Source organism: Sorex araneus, chromosome 6 (assembly GCF_027595985.1).
Source record: "Sorex araneus isolate mSorAra2 chromosome 6, mSorAra2.pri, whole genome shotgun sequence".
NCBI classification, from domain to species: domain Eukaryota; kingdom Metazoa; phylum Chordata; class Mammalia; order Eulipotyphla; family Soricidae; genus Sorex; species Sorex araneus.
In genome coordinates this window covers 40,279,501-40,294,801 of record NC_073307.1, presented here as the reverse complement: position 1 = coordinate 40,294,801, position 15,301 = coordinate 40,279,501, and the positions used below count along the sequence as shown (strand labels likewise).

Here is a 15,301-nt window from a genome sequence, read left to right as displayed (position 1 = left end):
CCTGATGCCTTTTACCTTCCCACACACATTTCCTTTTTCTTCTCCTCTGCTATCTTAACCGTTTTCTCTTTTCTTCTTTCCCCTTTTGTTAGAAAACAGATCTAGGCCCAGAAAGATAGTACAGTGGGTAGGGGGCTTGCTTGTTTGATCCCAGCATCTCATGTGGTCCTCTGAGCCCACCAGGAGTGATTCCTGAGCTAGGTGTAACCCCTGACATTGCAGGATGTGGACCAAAAACAAACAACTGAATAGATGTTGTAATGCTTTGCTTTCATTCTCCAGTCATTTTGAATATTTATTAGGTTGGAATGACATTTTTTGTTATTTGGAAACTGATTATTACTTTCTAATAAGATATTTAGTGGAGGGGTGGGAGGGGCGGAGAGATTGTACAGCAGATAAAGTGTTTGCCTTGCATTCTGCCAACTGGGTTTCATCTCGGTATCCCATATGGTTGCCCGAGTTCTGCCAGAAATGATCCCTGAGCACCACTGGTTGTGACCCCAAAATGGAAGATATTTATTGATTTATTTTCATGGATATTTAAAAGCAGGTACAAGATACTGTGCAGGTTGATAATCCTAGGAAGACTATGAAGTCAGTCTTTATTATAAAGTCTGAATAGTTTCATCAACCACATATTCAGCCAGATTATGTTTTATTATGAATTTTATTCTTTGAGGATTAAGAAAATACCCTAAATTACTGCTCTTTTAATCTCTCATTTTGGTCTTCTATTCATTGAAATTTTTCAAGTTTATAATATCATCTTTTATGCTATAGGTGCCTGGCAGGCCATGCAGTGCTTGGGATTGAACTCAGGGCTCTGCTCATGCTAGACTTGCTCCACCAATAGGAGCTATGTCCCTGGCCCCAGCAGTCCCTTAGGGTACTAATATCATACATCTCAATTTCCTTTTTCCTGAAATAACAAAATTGTACTATTAAATTCAGCTTGGCTGTAGCTTGGTGTAAAATGCATGAGCATGCTGTTTATGCAAGCTGAATAGCTTAAAAAATTAAACATTATAAAGTTTGATTACAGCTTAAATATTTGGAAGGTAAGTAAATTCTTGCTGGAACCATTGGAGGAGAATATTGGCATACCTTAATGTATCTAAGTGATTCTTGATTATCTACTGGTGATAAATGTCTTGTGACTTAATATTGATTAAAGATTTGTAAAATTTTGTAAAATTTGTTGTTCTGTGTGTTTACCCTTCCTATTCTAAGGCTGCATAATAGAATACTGACTTGACATTAAATATTTAGAAGTTAAAACAGTAGAAATGACCGTATTTCCTCCATCTCTAAGAATATGAATCATTTAACTGGTTTAAAGTGTTAGAATTTTAAAATTAATGTTTTTTGTTTTTTGGGTTTTTTTTGTTTGTTTGTTTTTTCTTTTTGGGTCACACCCGGCGATGCACAGGGGTCACTCCTGGCCCTGCACTCAGGAATTACGCCTGGCGGTGGTCAGGGGACCATATGGGATGCTGGGAATCAAACCCGGGTTGGCTGCGTGCAAGGCAAATGCCCTACCCACTGTGCTATCACTCCAGCACCCCTAAAATTAATGTTTTTATTGAAAAAAAGTACATATATAAAAGGCCAAGTGATTACTCAATATTCCCATAAAGAATTGTTATCTTTAATTAGCAACTCATGGTATTCCCCCCCCATAATATTTTTTTAAAACAATATGAAAGAATGTGGAAAACTTTCTATAACAGTCTTGGATAAATTTGCATTTGGGTTAGGCAAATAATATCCTGTTATTGTACCTAAATAGTACATTAGAGAAGTCATCAGAGCCTGAGTAACAAATTGTGGTTAAAGTATATATTATTCTAAAAAAATTTTTTAAACTTTCTTTACCCATTTTCTCATTTTCATAACCTCAATTTTGTGTAACTACTTTAGTTCACATTTGAGCTTATGTAAAAGTAGGTGAAATTAGTTAAAATACTTTTTGTTTTTTAATGCTGTGTTTCATTCTTACTAGTTTCTTCACTAGTGGAAGAAGGAGAAAAACAAAACAAACGTTTCAGGGCATCAAAAATGTCTTGCAGAGATTCTACCCCACAGACCTCTTCCCTACCATCTGTAAACCTTGAGTCACTGACAATAAAAGAGAAATTCATCCCACCTGAGTTGAGCATCTGGGACTATTTCATAGCCAAGGTAATAAATGTACTATCCAGATCAGTATTTATGTAGTCAAGTAGAATTAGAATTTTACCAATACCTCCTTTTTTTTTTTATTTCTTTTTTTGGGTCATACCTGGGGATGCACAAGGGTTACTCCTGGCTCTATGCTCAGGAATTACTCCTGGCGGTGCTCAGAGGACCATATGGGATGCTGGGAATCGAACCCGGGTCAGCTGCGTGCAAGGCAAACGCCTTATCCACTCTGCTATTGCTCCAGCCCCATCAATACCTCCTTCTTACAACCAAAATTCTCCCATTTTAGTAAATGGCAACTTCTTTATAGATATTTAACCAGAAATCCAAAATGTTTTTGTTGTTGTTTTGTTTTTGCCTTGAAGTCACACGTGGCAGAGCTGGGGACTACACCTGGTTTGAGGTACTATGCAGTGTCAGGGATCAAAGTGGATCCAGCTCTATTACAACTCTATTACCCTTCTACGTCTCTCTGGCCCCAAAACACAATCTTTTCCCTCTTGACCCTTGCTCTCCAGATTTGGCAGCAAAATTTTCAGTGCATTTTCCAAGATAAGCCACAAATTTGTTACTTTTCTCCCTTTTTATCACTAGTATCTATTTCCAGACAGTTATCTCTTCCCTTTTTCTTCCTTTTTATCACTAGTACCTATTTCCAGACAGCTATCTCTTGCCTTTGTTACTAATATGCAGTTTCTATTGTGCTATTTGATTTTCTTTTTCTCATTAGAGTGGCCATAGTAATATTCTTAAAATCAGAACTTGTCTGCTCCTTAAAATCACTACTGACTTTCCATTGCAATCTTTACTATTATCTGCACAAATTCCACCTTGATTGGTCACCCACTGTTTTCTTCAACATTTCTCTTCTTCAGACAACCACTTTTTTTTCCCTACCAACTTTTCTTCATATAAAAAACCCTTCCTTCTACTTCTACTGCCTAAAATGCTATTTTTTCTGATATGCCTCCCTCTTACATCTCAGTACTTTATAGAAATTATTGATCATCAGATTTTCTCCATTCTTGTTAATATTCACTGTCTTGACTGTCTTTGTATATCTTTATAGCACAATAAACTTTATTTGGGCTGGAACGATACTACAGTGGGTAGGCATTTGACTTGCATATGCCAACCCATTTCAATCTCTGGTTCACCGTATGGTCCTCCATACCCAAAGGAGTAATATCTGAGCTTAGTGCCAGGAATAAACCCTGAGCACAGCCAGGTGTGTCCCTCTAAAAGTTAATTAATTAAAGTTTTATTTATTTGGTTTTTTTGTTAATTTACATATTTTCCCACTGATATGTAAGCTCTTTGGAAACAGTGACTGCCTGTGTCTTAAAAAATCCTGTCAGGTTTAGTTTTTGCCGTATCATGGATACTTAATAAATTTTGGGTTGAATGGATAAAAATAAAGGGAAATTTTATTAAGTAATGTCAGGATCATAGAATGACAAAAAAAATAACCCACACCAAATTAATAGTTTGATTTCTCATAATTAAGTGTCCAAAGTAGGATAAATTGATAATAGACTATATAATTGGATGCCATATAATTAAAGTCATATAATTAAGTCACATAATTAAATTATAAATTCTTTTAACATTTTATTTTAGCCTTTTCTACCCCCTTCCCAAAGTAGAGTGGAATATGATTCAGAGGAGAGTCTGGAAAGTGATGAAGAGGAAGATGATGTTTCAGCTTCAGATTTTCATTTCCAAGAGCATTCTAATTCGAATTCATATAGGTATAGAATATTTATCATTAAAGTTTCTTTTTAAATTCTTTTAACATTATGTTCATAATTATGAATGTGAGATTAATAACTTGTTAAATATTAATTATAACTCAGATTTCTATAGTTGAAATTGTTGCTCTTCTATATTTGTAAATAAATTTTTAACATATCTATTGTTGCTTTATTTTTAGTTGGTCATTGATGCGCTTGGCAATGGTACAGTTGGTGCTCAATAACTTGAAGACTTTCTATCCCTTTGCGGGTCATGATCTTGCAGGTAATAAATAGCTAATAATATTGACTGCTCTGGCTTTTGACTTGCTGTTCTATATTTTTTAACCTTCTATTATAGAAAGAAGTATCTTTTATATGTCATCTCTGCATATTTCCTATAATTGTTATGTTCTCCTAAGAAAACAGTGTTGAAGATATCAAATCAAATAGTCAAAAGCAGAGTTTGGATGAATAGTGCAGTGGTTTAGCCAGCTTATCAAATCCCTAGTGCCACCACATATACCAAGACATATGCCAGACAGCTGTGCTGTTTGTCATCCGTAGCCACTCCACAGCCAGGTATATGTAAGCACCACAAAAAGAGGTGTGATGTGACCTCCTCAACCCATCTCTGCCACCACCCCAGTATCCCCTTCCCACCCATCCTGCACACACAGGCACTGAACACAACTAAAAAAAATGTGCCAGTGCCATGGCCCAAAAGTATACCCCTGGCTTGTATGTGTGTGAGCATCACATCGAGCACTGAAACCAAAATGTGCAAGCTTCAACCAAAGCATGCAACCTTCAGAGAGCACCACAGCCAGAAATGTTCAAGCACCATGTAGATGTACGATCCACATCGTCACAACATTAGCAATAGCATCAATCAAAAAGGAAGGGAGAGGAAATCAAAATTCATAAATTTTGATTTATAAACAATCAAAAGTAGTAGCTGTAAGTAGTAACTTAAATCATTAAGTCTTAAATGATTATTGCAAAATCTTGTGATAGTGCTACAGTGTAATTTTGACTTAGATTGCTTTTTGTTGTTGTCCTCGACCTTCTAATTATCTTCAAATGTGCTATACAGATAGATGATATCTTTCAACCTTTGATATCTATTCTCGTCTCTCTTACGCTTCTCTCCCAAAATTCATTAGTCATTTTTATGTGATATTATTGTAATCTAGTTCTGTAGCATTTTACTGCAGAAGATAAATGTGGTCAATATTTTTTCCCCTCTCAGAGCTCCCAGTCAGCTCACCACTTTGTCACGCAGTTCTAAAAACTCTCCAGTGTTGGGAACAAGTTCTTCTTAGGCGACTTGAAATCCATGGTGGGCCACCTCAAAACTACATTTCGAGTCATACCTCTGAAGAAAGTGTTTCTGCAGGTCCAGCAATTCTTCGCCACAAAGCTTTGCTAGAACCTACAAACACTCCTTTCAAGTAAGTCTTTCCATTTATACTATTTCATAGTATGAGTTTTCCTAAGTCAGAATGTTGTCTATAATACAGAAAAAAAAAATTTAAGTTCTTCTTTGTTTAATTTGTTTACTTGTACCTGTATCTTCATATGATGCATATTGTAGTTCTGAGATTAGCAAATATTTCCTGCAAAGATCTAAATACTAAATGTTTCATATTTTGCAACAATATAATCTTTGTTGCAGCATTTAAAAAAAAATTTTGGTTTTTTTTTTGGTTTGTTTTTTTTTTGCCCCCCAAGCAGTGTGCAGGAGGCCTGAGGCCACTCCTGGTGATTTGGGCCAGCGGTTCACTGCAGAGGTATGGGAATGCACTACTGCAGAGCCCTGGAATTCCAGAGATTACCCAGACCATCCTAGTACTGCTTGGAAGCCTCCAGGGCCACACAGAGAAGTGCTGGGGGGGGGGGGGTGGCTTCTAGGTCAATACACAGTGATGCTGGGGCTGGAGCGATAGCACAGCGGGTAGCGTGTTTATCTTGCATGCTGCCAACCCGGGTTGGATTCCCAGCATCCCATATGGTCCCCAGAGCACTGCCAGGGGTAATTCCTGAGTGCAGAGCCAGGAGTGACCCCTGTGCATTGCCGAGTGTGACCCAAGAAGCAAAAAAAAATACACAGTGATGCTTGGGGACCCCCAGCTAGAGAGATAGTACATTAAATTGCCACTATAGAGTGAAAGCAACAGTAGTTTGTAAATGAGTATGACTAATTCAATAAATTTTGTTTTTTTCCAGTTTTTATTTAGCACAGTGATTTATAATGCTATTAATAGTGTTCCAGGCATACAGTATTTCAACTCCACAGCCACCATCACCAGTTTATCAAGGTCCTCTCCCACAACACTTCCCACCTCCTTGGCTAACTTATGTTTTAAAACAACATACTATGGTTTGGGTCACATGCTTAGAATATTATTAGTGCTTATGGTTTTGCTCTACAGTTATTTCAGTTCACAATCACCAGCAAAGTGCCCAAGACTTACTTGGACATCATCTTCATCTCATCATCCCAAATCCATCTCTACACATACACACATATACACACACCTCCAGTCCATCTCTACAAATACAAACATACACACACACCTCCCTGATCCTTATCATTCTCCATTCTGAGATCTAGAACTCCCAGTGGTGCTTCCAAGATTCTCAGCCAACTGGGCAGACTTCCGTGAAAGGATCCTGTGGTGCTGGGGACCCCATAGCCACACTAGTAATGCTGATGGGACTTCCAGGTCTGGGGATTGGATGATACCTTAACATCTGTACTGCCACTCTTTGGATCACACCTTTTCATTATAATGTTACCCTTTGCCTGATTTTTCCACTAAAATAGCAGAGTCCGTTTTAACAGATACCAGTATAACCCACAAAACCAAAACTCTTTACTCTTTACTCTTCACTGAGCTTTAAGAAAAAAGATTGCCGACTACCATGCTAGATAAATGTTTCCCAAGGTAGACTATACTGCCAATACAAGAGACTCAGGGTGGATTCAGGGGAACAGTAGCATTCTTCGGTACAATTGATGGGTACTTTTTGTTTTTTCATTTAAAAATGTCCAGACACCATGGTGAGAGAGTCCTGAGTGATGATTTTTTTTTTCCTAAAAATGGGGTGATAGGTTAAATAACTTTGGGATCTTCTAATCTAAGTGATATGGTCTAATTCTGGTTATATTATAATTATTTTTGTTTAGTTTTATATGGAAATATGTTCAAGTTAGGTAACCCCAAAGAAAGTATATAATTTTGTATACTTTGTTTTTCTTAGATCCAGACACCATCTAGCACTGTCTGTGAAGAGACTTTGGCAGTTTTTGGTGAAGCAGGAAGAAATTCAGGAAACATTTATCAGAAATATATTCACAAAGAAAAGATGTTTAAATGAGGTGTGTATTTACTGTTTTATTAAAGACTTTTGTGTGTTGTATAACCACCAGAAATTTGTGTTTTACAGGTTTTTAGAAACTTATTTTTCTATCAAATATGTTTTGCAGTTAATAGAAAAATGGTTGAAAATGACAATAAATAATCACTTTTTCTAAATCTGTTTAACTCCAAGTACCTAATTCAGTATTATCTGTGGCTTTTTCCTCTCAAAGAAGATAGTATTTGAGTTGAGTGTTTTAATTCTGTGATTTAAGTTGTTCTTATCACCATTTAAAAAGCAAAGTAGACATTTTCTATGATTTTCATGTAATAGTTGAAAGAAATTTATCTTAATATTTTAATTGAAAATAAATATAGGAAACATTTCAATATCTACATTTCTACTGATAATATTTAGTGAAATTAAGAAATTTGTAATTGTACTGTCCTTAGTTCATTATACCTTGATATTGTTATTATAATGTTTACTTAGTGTTATTAAAATGTATGTTTGATATACAGAGAAGTTGTGCCTTAATTTAAATTGACATACTCTTTTTTACTTTGAGATAGTTCTGTTATTAAGAGATGTATTTTTTTGCAGCTAGAGAGACAGTACAGTGGTTAAGGTGTGTGCCTTCCCTGTGGCCAACCCCAGGTCAGTCCCCAGCAGCACATTAATATTTTCCTGAGAGTCACTATCCCAAGTATTGCCAGGGTAATCACCAGGTGCAAGGCCTGAGCAACACCTCGGCTTGAGCATCACTGCTTCCTTGAATTTTTCCATTGAACCACCAGGCTGGTTGGCTGAAAATTTCAGGGAGTGGTCCTACACCACCTGAATACCACTTGGGAGAACCCAAGCCTCTCCCCCAAAATTAAAATAAAACAGAAAAGCATGGAGTTTGCTCTCTTTTTGTGCTTAAAAATAAAAGGGCACGATTAACAGTATATCATTTTTTTTTGTTTTTTGTTTTTTTTTGGTTTTTGGGTCACACCCAGCGATGCTCAGGAGTCACTCCTGGCTCTGCACTCAGGAATTACCCCTGGCCGTGCTCAGGGGACCATATGGGATTCTGGGAATCGAACCCGAGTCGGCTGTGTGCAAGGCAAACACCCTACCTGCTGTGCTATCACTCCAGCCCCATCTTTTTTTTTTTTTTTTTTTTTGAGGGATGGCTGGTTTTGGGGGACCACACCCAACTATACTCAGGCTACTCCTGCCTCTGCTCTCAGGGGTCACTCTGAGCCTCTTGGGGACCATATGAGATGCCAGGGATTGAACCTGGGTTAGGCACATGTAAAGCAAGTGCGCTGCCTGCTGCACTATAGCACCAGCCCCTGTAAATCATATTTTAAGAAATAATGAATCACTCTGAAAACAAGCCTTGTATGGTTTTTGAAATGGGATTAAAAAGACTATTTTAGTTAGCTAAGGGTCTAGAATGGCGTTTTAGTAAGATAATGTATAATCTATAATTGTAATAATATGTAATATGTAATCTTATTTTTTAAAAGAAAATAACCTATATTTTATCGTCTTTAATTTTTTTACAAATCACCAAATGGTGTATATTTACATTTACAATTAGATTATGAAATTTTTTAAAATTACTAACTGAAGCACTATTACTATTTGCTGGATTAGGAAAATATTCAAATTAGGAAACCAGGGAATAAAACAGTGTTTATACCAATTTTTATGTAAACCTTAATACACTTTAGGCACATAATAAGACAGCATACAAATAAATATTTTTTGTTTATCTTTGATAAGTTATGCCTTATCATATTAATTATCATTAAAACAATTCAAGAAAAAATTTTAATAAATAAGATTAAAAATGCATTTTCTAAAATAAGTAAATAAAAATGCATGTTCTACATAAGGTCTTAAACTTTTTCCCCTTGCAATCCTTTTTGTCCAAAATATTTCTACACAGACCTGGGTATTAACAAATATACAAAATAGGTAAACAAACATCTGACAATAAATTGTAAATATAATTTTAAATGACCCCCACATTCAGTTACATTATACTTAATGAAATCACAAGCCTCAATTTAAGAAGCTAGGTTCTGGACAAGTTATATTCATTCAGATATATCTATTTGTACAGTCGTGTTTTTTAAGCATTAAATTTATTGAGGTAACATTAATTTATAAGAATACAAAAGCTTTTAGGTTTTGCAGATACAGTAGTACCAAATTATGCCCACTACCACTTTAACTTTCCATCACAATTTTTTTTTTCTTTTTGGGTCACACCCAGCGATCCTCAAGGGTTACTCCTGGTGGTGCTTGGGGGACATATGGGATGCCGGGGGTTGAACCTGGGTTGGCTGCATGCAAGGAAAACACCCTACTCGATGTACTATCACTCCGTTTCCCCTTACCCCCAACATAATTCTTAAATCCCTTCCCCTCTATTCTCTCCACCATTGGGTGACCTGAGTTCTGTTGTCAAAGTCTAAGGGTTGGTTTTTATTGGATATTACCTACTTTTTTTGTTTTATCTCATATTTATCTTAAACATATTGTTGCCTCAAATACGTTTTACTAATTAAAGCATTTCTGATAATACTATAAAGCACAGATGACATTGTTTAGCAGCAAAAAGTATATTTGTTGTACTTGTTATTACTTTGGTTTCTCTATTTGCCTTACAAATAAAGTTATACTTTTGGCATAATAATTTCAAGTACAAAGTAACTTCTTAAAGCTTTTTTCATATTTTGTTAATACAGCCATAAAATAAAAACACTTCTGAGATATTTAATGCTTGAGAAAATGCTTGAAACAGGTCAAAAGCTAAAAATATTGTACCACTAGTTATCTATCTGAATCAGAATCAGTAAAGATATAGATTAGCATAATTATCGGAGTACATTAAAAAAAAAGCAGATAAAAAATAGTGAATATAGGGGCTGGAGCGATAGTACAGCAGTAGGGCGTTTGCCTTGCACATGGCCGACCTGGGTTCGATTCCCAGCATCCCATATGGTCCCCTGAGTACCACCAGGAGTAATTCCTGAGTTGCAGAGCCAGGAGTAATCCCTGTGCATCGCCAGGTGTGACCAAAAAAGAAAAAATTTAAAAAGCAGATTTATGAATTTAACTGCATCCTAAGCCTATTTTTTCTAGCTGTTTCTTGACTAACTTAAAACTTTGAAGTTATTTTGTATTGTAATTATTAAACAAAAGAATGAATATGAGTATTGATAAATATTTTATAACTATTGCTAAGCTTAATTTCTTCAGAATTTTAGGTGTTTGTAAAACATTCCTTACTTAACAATGTTTTTAACAATAGATTTAAGTTATTTCATACTTGACATGATTATAGCTATTAGAGATGTAGTGTATGACCATGTGTTATTCTTGATAATGATACTCTTAAAGATAGTGACACTGATTAAAGAAATATTTAAATTTTTATATAAACTTATATAACATGAATATTGTTAAATATGACATTAGCTATATAATTGCTGCAAAATTATTTGTGTGTAGCATTTTTAATATTTACAAATTTATCATCCATTTCTTTTTAATAGAACAACTATACTGAAAACAGTTGGGTCCTAGTCACTATAACTTTTTAAATGGTTACTATACAGACGCATGGCAAGACCTATATTTTGGGTGGGAAATAATAGGCCCTATTTTGAAATTAGTTTTCACATTTTTTTTTTAAAGGAAGGTAGTTTTTTTTTTAATTTTTTTTATTATTTTTTAAAAATTTTATCACCATGTGGAAAGTTACAAAGTTCTCAGGTTTATGTCTCAGTTATACAATATTCAAACACCATCCCTTCACCAGTGCCCATATTCCACCACCAAAATCCCCAATATGCCCCCCGCCCCCGCCTCCCGCCCCCAACTGTATAACTGATGAATTTCACTTCATTTTCTCTTTACCTTGATTACGTTCCATATTTCAACACAAAACTCACTATTGTTGTGGGAGTTATACCCCCAAACAAGATAGTTCTACTAAGGAAGCATTTGATAATTAGTTTTCCATTAAAAGATTGTATGTTTTCAGGTTTTAGAAAAGGTCGAGCGGCCGCGTTAGCAGCCTCGCGGCTCAGATGTGTCCCAGTCCCGAATCCCGGAGTCATGTTACTTGCTGCTCAGTGTTGCCAGGGCTCCATCTGGAGAATGTGTGCTGGCTGCACCTCCTCCGTCCGGCTCCCCAGTGTTGCTGGCCCCAATTCGGGTCCGGAGCATTTTTCGGGCCGCGTTGCTGACCAGAATGTCTGGCCGCTTCTCTGTTGAATGTGGCAAGATGGCGCCAAGGGTGGGTCGAGGGCATGACTTCTGGCGGCCGGGACCACTTGGAGGCTGGGCTGGCACCGCCCCAGTCCAATGCCCCCCCCCCCCCCCGCGGCTTGGATGTGTACCAGTCCCGAATCCCGGAGTCGTGTTAGTTGCTGCTCAGTGTTGCCAGGCCTCCATCTGGAGAAGGTGTAAGGAAGGTAGTTTTTATTGAATAAAACTTGCTTAGAAACATGTGAAAGGAGAGAAAGAGAGGAAGTGTATAGAACATAGGCTTCTCCAGAATGGGAATCAGAGGGCAAAGAAACAGAGCAGCAAGTGAGGTCCATGTTCAAGGGAGAACATGGGCTTGAAGAGCAAGCCGTGTTGCCCTTATTTTTTTGTGTTTGAAAGGATAGTATTAGATTTTTTTTTTGTATTAAATCCCAGTATATCCTTCAATCTTTACTATATAATGTAGTTGACTGATGTTATATGCACTTTTATTTAATTTATTTTAGTTTTGGAGCCACACCTCCTAGCTCTGAGCTCAGGGGTCACTCCTGGCAGATTTGGGGTGTCAGGGATGGAACCCGGGCCAGCTGTATGCAAAGCTAGCTCTATACTCACTGTACTGTTGCTTTGGCCTCATGTATTATCTGCATTTTTAAAATAGAAGGTTTACCGGTTTTTATATTTATTAGGGAATTAAGTACAAAATCCTGCAAACTTATTCTGAATAGCAAAAAGTTTCCAGCTGTCACCTTTATCCCTAATTCCTTTTTCTGTATTCTTTCATTTTTCTGAAAGAAACTAATAGATTTGAAAGCTCCTGTTTCTTTGAAAAGTATAAATATTTCCTTTTAAGATGTATGCATGCCTCTAAGCATTTCATGTAATGTTTCTGGCTAATTCAAAAGGATAGAATTAGAAACGTAGAAATCAAAAAATTTTAATGAGGTTTTCCCAGGAGGTTGAGATAATATTATGGAGACTGGATATTATATTCTTTGACAGTTCATTTTTAAATGATATGATTTCATTGAAATGTTGAGAAGGAAAAATGACGACAAATGTTTAATGAAATGCTTCAGGAAAGTTATTGAATGACGTATTTTCATAAGTCATTTGCAGTTTCCCAGAACCTTTGGAAAATGCTAACTGATGGGGCTGGAGCAATAGCACATCGGGTAGGGCATTTGCCTTGCACGCGGCCGACCTGGGTTCGATTCCCAGCATCCCACATGGTCCCCTGGGCACCGCCAGGAGTGATTCCTGAGTGCAAAGCCAGGAGTAACCCCTGTGCATTGCCAGGTGTGACCCAAAAAAACAAAAAAAGGAAGAAAGAAAATGCTAACTGCTGAGGACTTATGTGCTTTGATTCAGTAGCACTACATTTGTACCCTAAGTAACTTTGGACTAACTCCTACTTCAGTATCAACATTTCAAAAGTAAGCTATGCACATAAAAAATTCTTAGGAAGTAGAATAAAATTAACATTGGTGGTTAAGGAATTAAGTTTTCCCACTCTATGCGCCCACCCATATTTAATTTAGATATATGAAGCTGGAAAACTAAGAAATCCAAGCAGTGTTACTTTGTTATAAAATTGACTTAAAATAAGATTTTTTAAAAATATCCCTGGTATTTTGCACATTACAATTTGTCTTTACTCTGTGTCATGTGGTTATTCTTTCTTGATGAAGTCTTTAGAGGATCACTGTGAAACCATCAAAAATTCTATGTTGGAGGAGCCAAACATCAAAAAGGTACAAAATATCATTCAACTAAATTAGAAATTGCATTCTTTAACAGTAAAACCAAAATGTTTACATTTACTTTGCACTGGACTTAGTTTCCAGTGGAATTAAATTACTGGTTGCATAATTTTTCTTATTTCCACAAGTTACATACTATAATCATGTTCCTATTTTATGAATGAAAGAATGCAATTTTAAAGGGAGTTGAATGCATGTTGTTTTGGCTACAGATTGTTATGAGTAGTTACAGTAAACACAACTAAAGTTCTTAATAAAATGCAGTTACAGCAGCCATCATTTTTGTAGTTAACATCAAATACTGTTATATAAGCATGTATTTACTTATAAGAGTAATGTACATTTCCTTGTACATAATAACTATTCAGTACTCATGAAAAAAGAGCACACAAAAAAAGAGCAGAGAATGAGAATTTGTATGATTATGAAATAACTCTAAAGGTTCTTGTTAAAATATAACTTTTTATTCAATTGATACTTAACTCTTCTTTTTTTATATTCTGTGTTTCATTGATGTAATCTCAAGAGTAATTTTAGGGGGAAAATTTCTCAAAAATAATCTAAGGCTATTCCATGATTTCCTCTTCCCGTAAGGAAAATTTCAGTAAAATAGGGAAAATAATTCAGTGAATTAATTTAAAAGACATTTGGTGTTAATGTGTATTTCATAACTAAAACTTAGTAAATTAATGAAATCCATGCATACATTTCTGGTGGCCTTTTGAGAATATAATTCAAACTTTTATAGTATTCCTTGCCTGGGTGATTATTAATTACTGTACTCTATACATGATCAGGATTTCTACATCAAAATACATCCTATTTGGTTGACATCATAACCATTTGTGGTCAGAATTTTCCAAACTATTGCCAGTTCTAAGTAGCTTTATTAGTAGCTTTATTAAATATACCCAGTTTAAAATACCTATGCATATTTAGGGATAGGGGTGTAGCTCCATGGTAGAGTACTTATTTGCCTTGTATATGTGACACCCTGGGTTAAGTCCTGGGACTGAAGAGAGGAAAAATACAACTGCATATATTTATTTATTTATTTATTTGTTTATTTATTTATTTATTTATTTTTTTGCTTTTTGGGTCACACCCAGCGATGCTCAGGGGTTACTCCTGGCTTTGCACTCAGGAATTACTCCTGACGGTGCTGGGGGACCATATGGGATGCTGGGGATCAAACCCGGGTCGGCCGCGTGCAAGGCAAACGCCCTACCCGCTGTGCTATCGCTCCGGCCCACAACTGCGTATATTTAAAGTGTAAGATTTGTTCTGTTGTGGCATATTAGTATACACTCATGAAATCATCTTCACAGTCAAGATACCATATCCATTATGCCACAAACATTAATCCCTTAGAATTTATTGTGTGGAATTTCATTTTTTTAACTATTTGATATGGATTAATAGTTGACCTTTTTACATTTAGAGCTACTTCAAAAAAGATTACTTTAAACATTTCATGTATAAGAAGTTTCTTTTTATGGGCATGTGCTTTCATTTTTCTCATGTATATGCCTTGTAATTTAATAGCTGTTAAGATTACATATATGTATTTTTAATTCTCATTTAAAAAGTTAAAGTATTTTGCGAACAGTGTTTGTCAAACACTATAGGAAAACCTCAGTTGCTTCACATCCTCATCATTAATACTTTGTCTGATCAGCCATTTCATTTTAGCTCTTTTAGTAGGTATATAATTGAAGTTCATTTTGATTTTAATTTGCATTGAGTATCTTTTTAGGAGATTATTTGCCATTTGTATAGTTATTTTTTTTCAATTATCTTTTCAAGTGCCATACCTACTTTTTATTAGGTTTTATTTTTTGTAATTGTCCTTCATAAGTTTTTAAAAATTGTTTTCTCCATGTCTATCCACTTCTCTTTATGTTCTGTTTGTAATCCACTGGTTTTTATATTCTCTTTGTAATTTCCTTTAAGCCACTAAATTGACAGACTGGTCTCATC

General features: G+C 35.8%; 1 protein-coding gene across 5 annotated transcripts in view; it reads left to right on the top strand.

Moving 5' to 3' along the window:
- Positions 1–15,301, top strand: part of DMXL1 (Dmx like 1) — a 128,135-nt gene that overhangs the window by 78,165 nt on the left and 34,669 nt on the right. For 3 of the 5 annotated variants that reach the window (XR_008630623.1, XM_055141062.1, XM_055141060.1), the window contains 6 exons: positions 2,006–2,184; positions 3,805–3,935; positions 4,118–4,203; positions 5,170–5,371; positions 7,185–7,302; positions 13,250–13,312. Coding sequence is in view for 4 of the 5 variants with exons in the window: in XM_055141062.1 (XP_054997037.1) it covers positions 2,006–2,184; positions 3,805–3,935; positions 4,118–4,203; positions 5,170–5,371; positions 7,185–7,302; positions 13,250–13,312 (779 nt within the window). In the remaining variant the exon portion in view is untranslated. The remainder of the gene's footprint in view (positions 1–2,005; positions 2,185–3,804; positions 3,936–4,117; positions 4,204–5,169; positions 5,372–7,184; positions 7,303–13,249; positions 13,313–15,301) is intronic. The other 2 variants (XM_055141063.1, XM_055141061.1) reach the window with 1 other exon arrangement.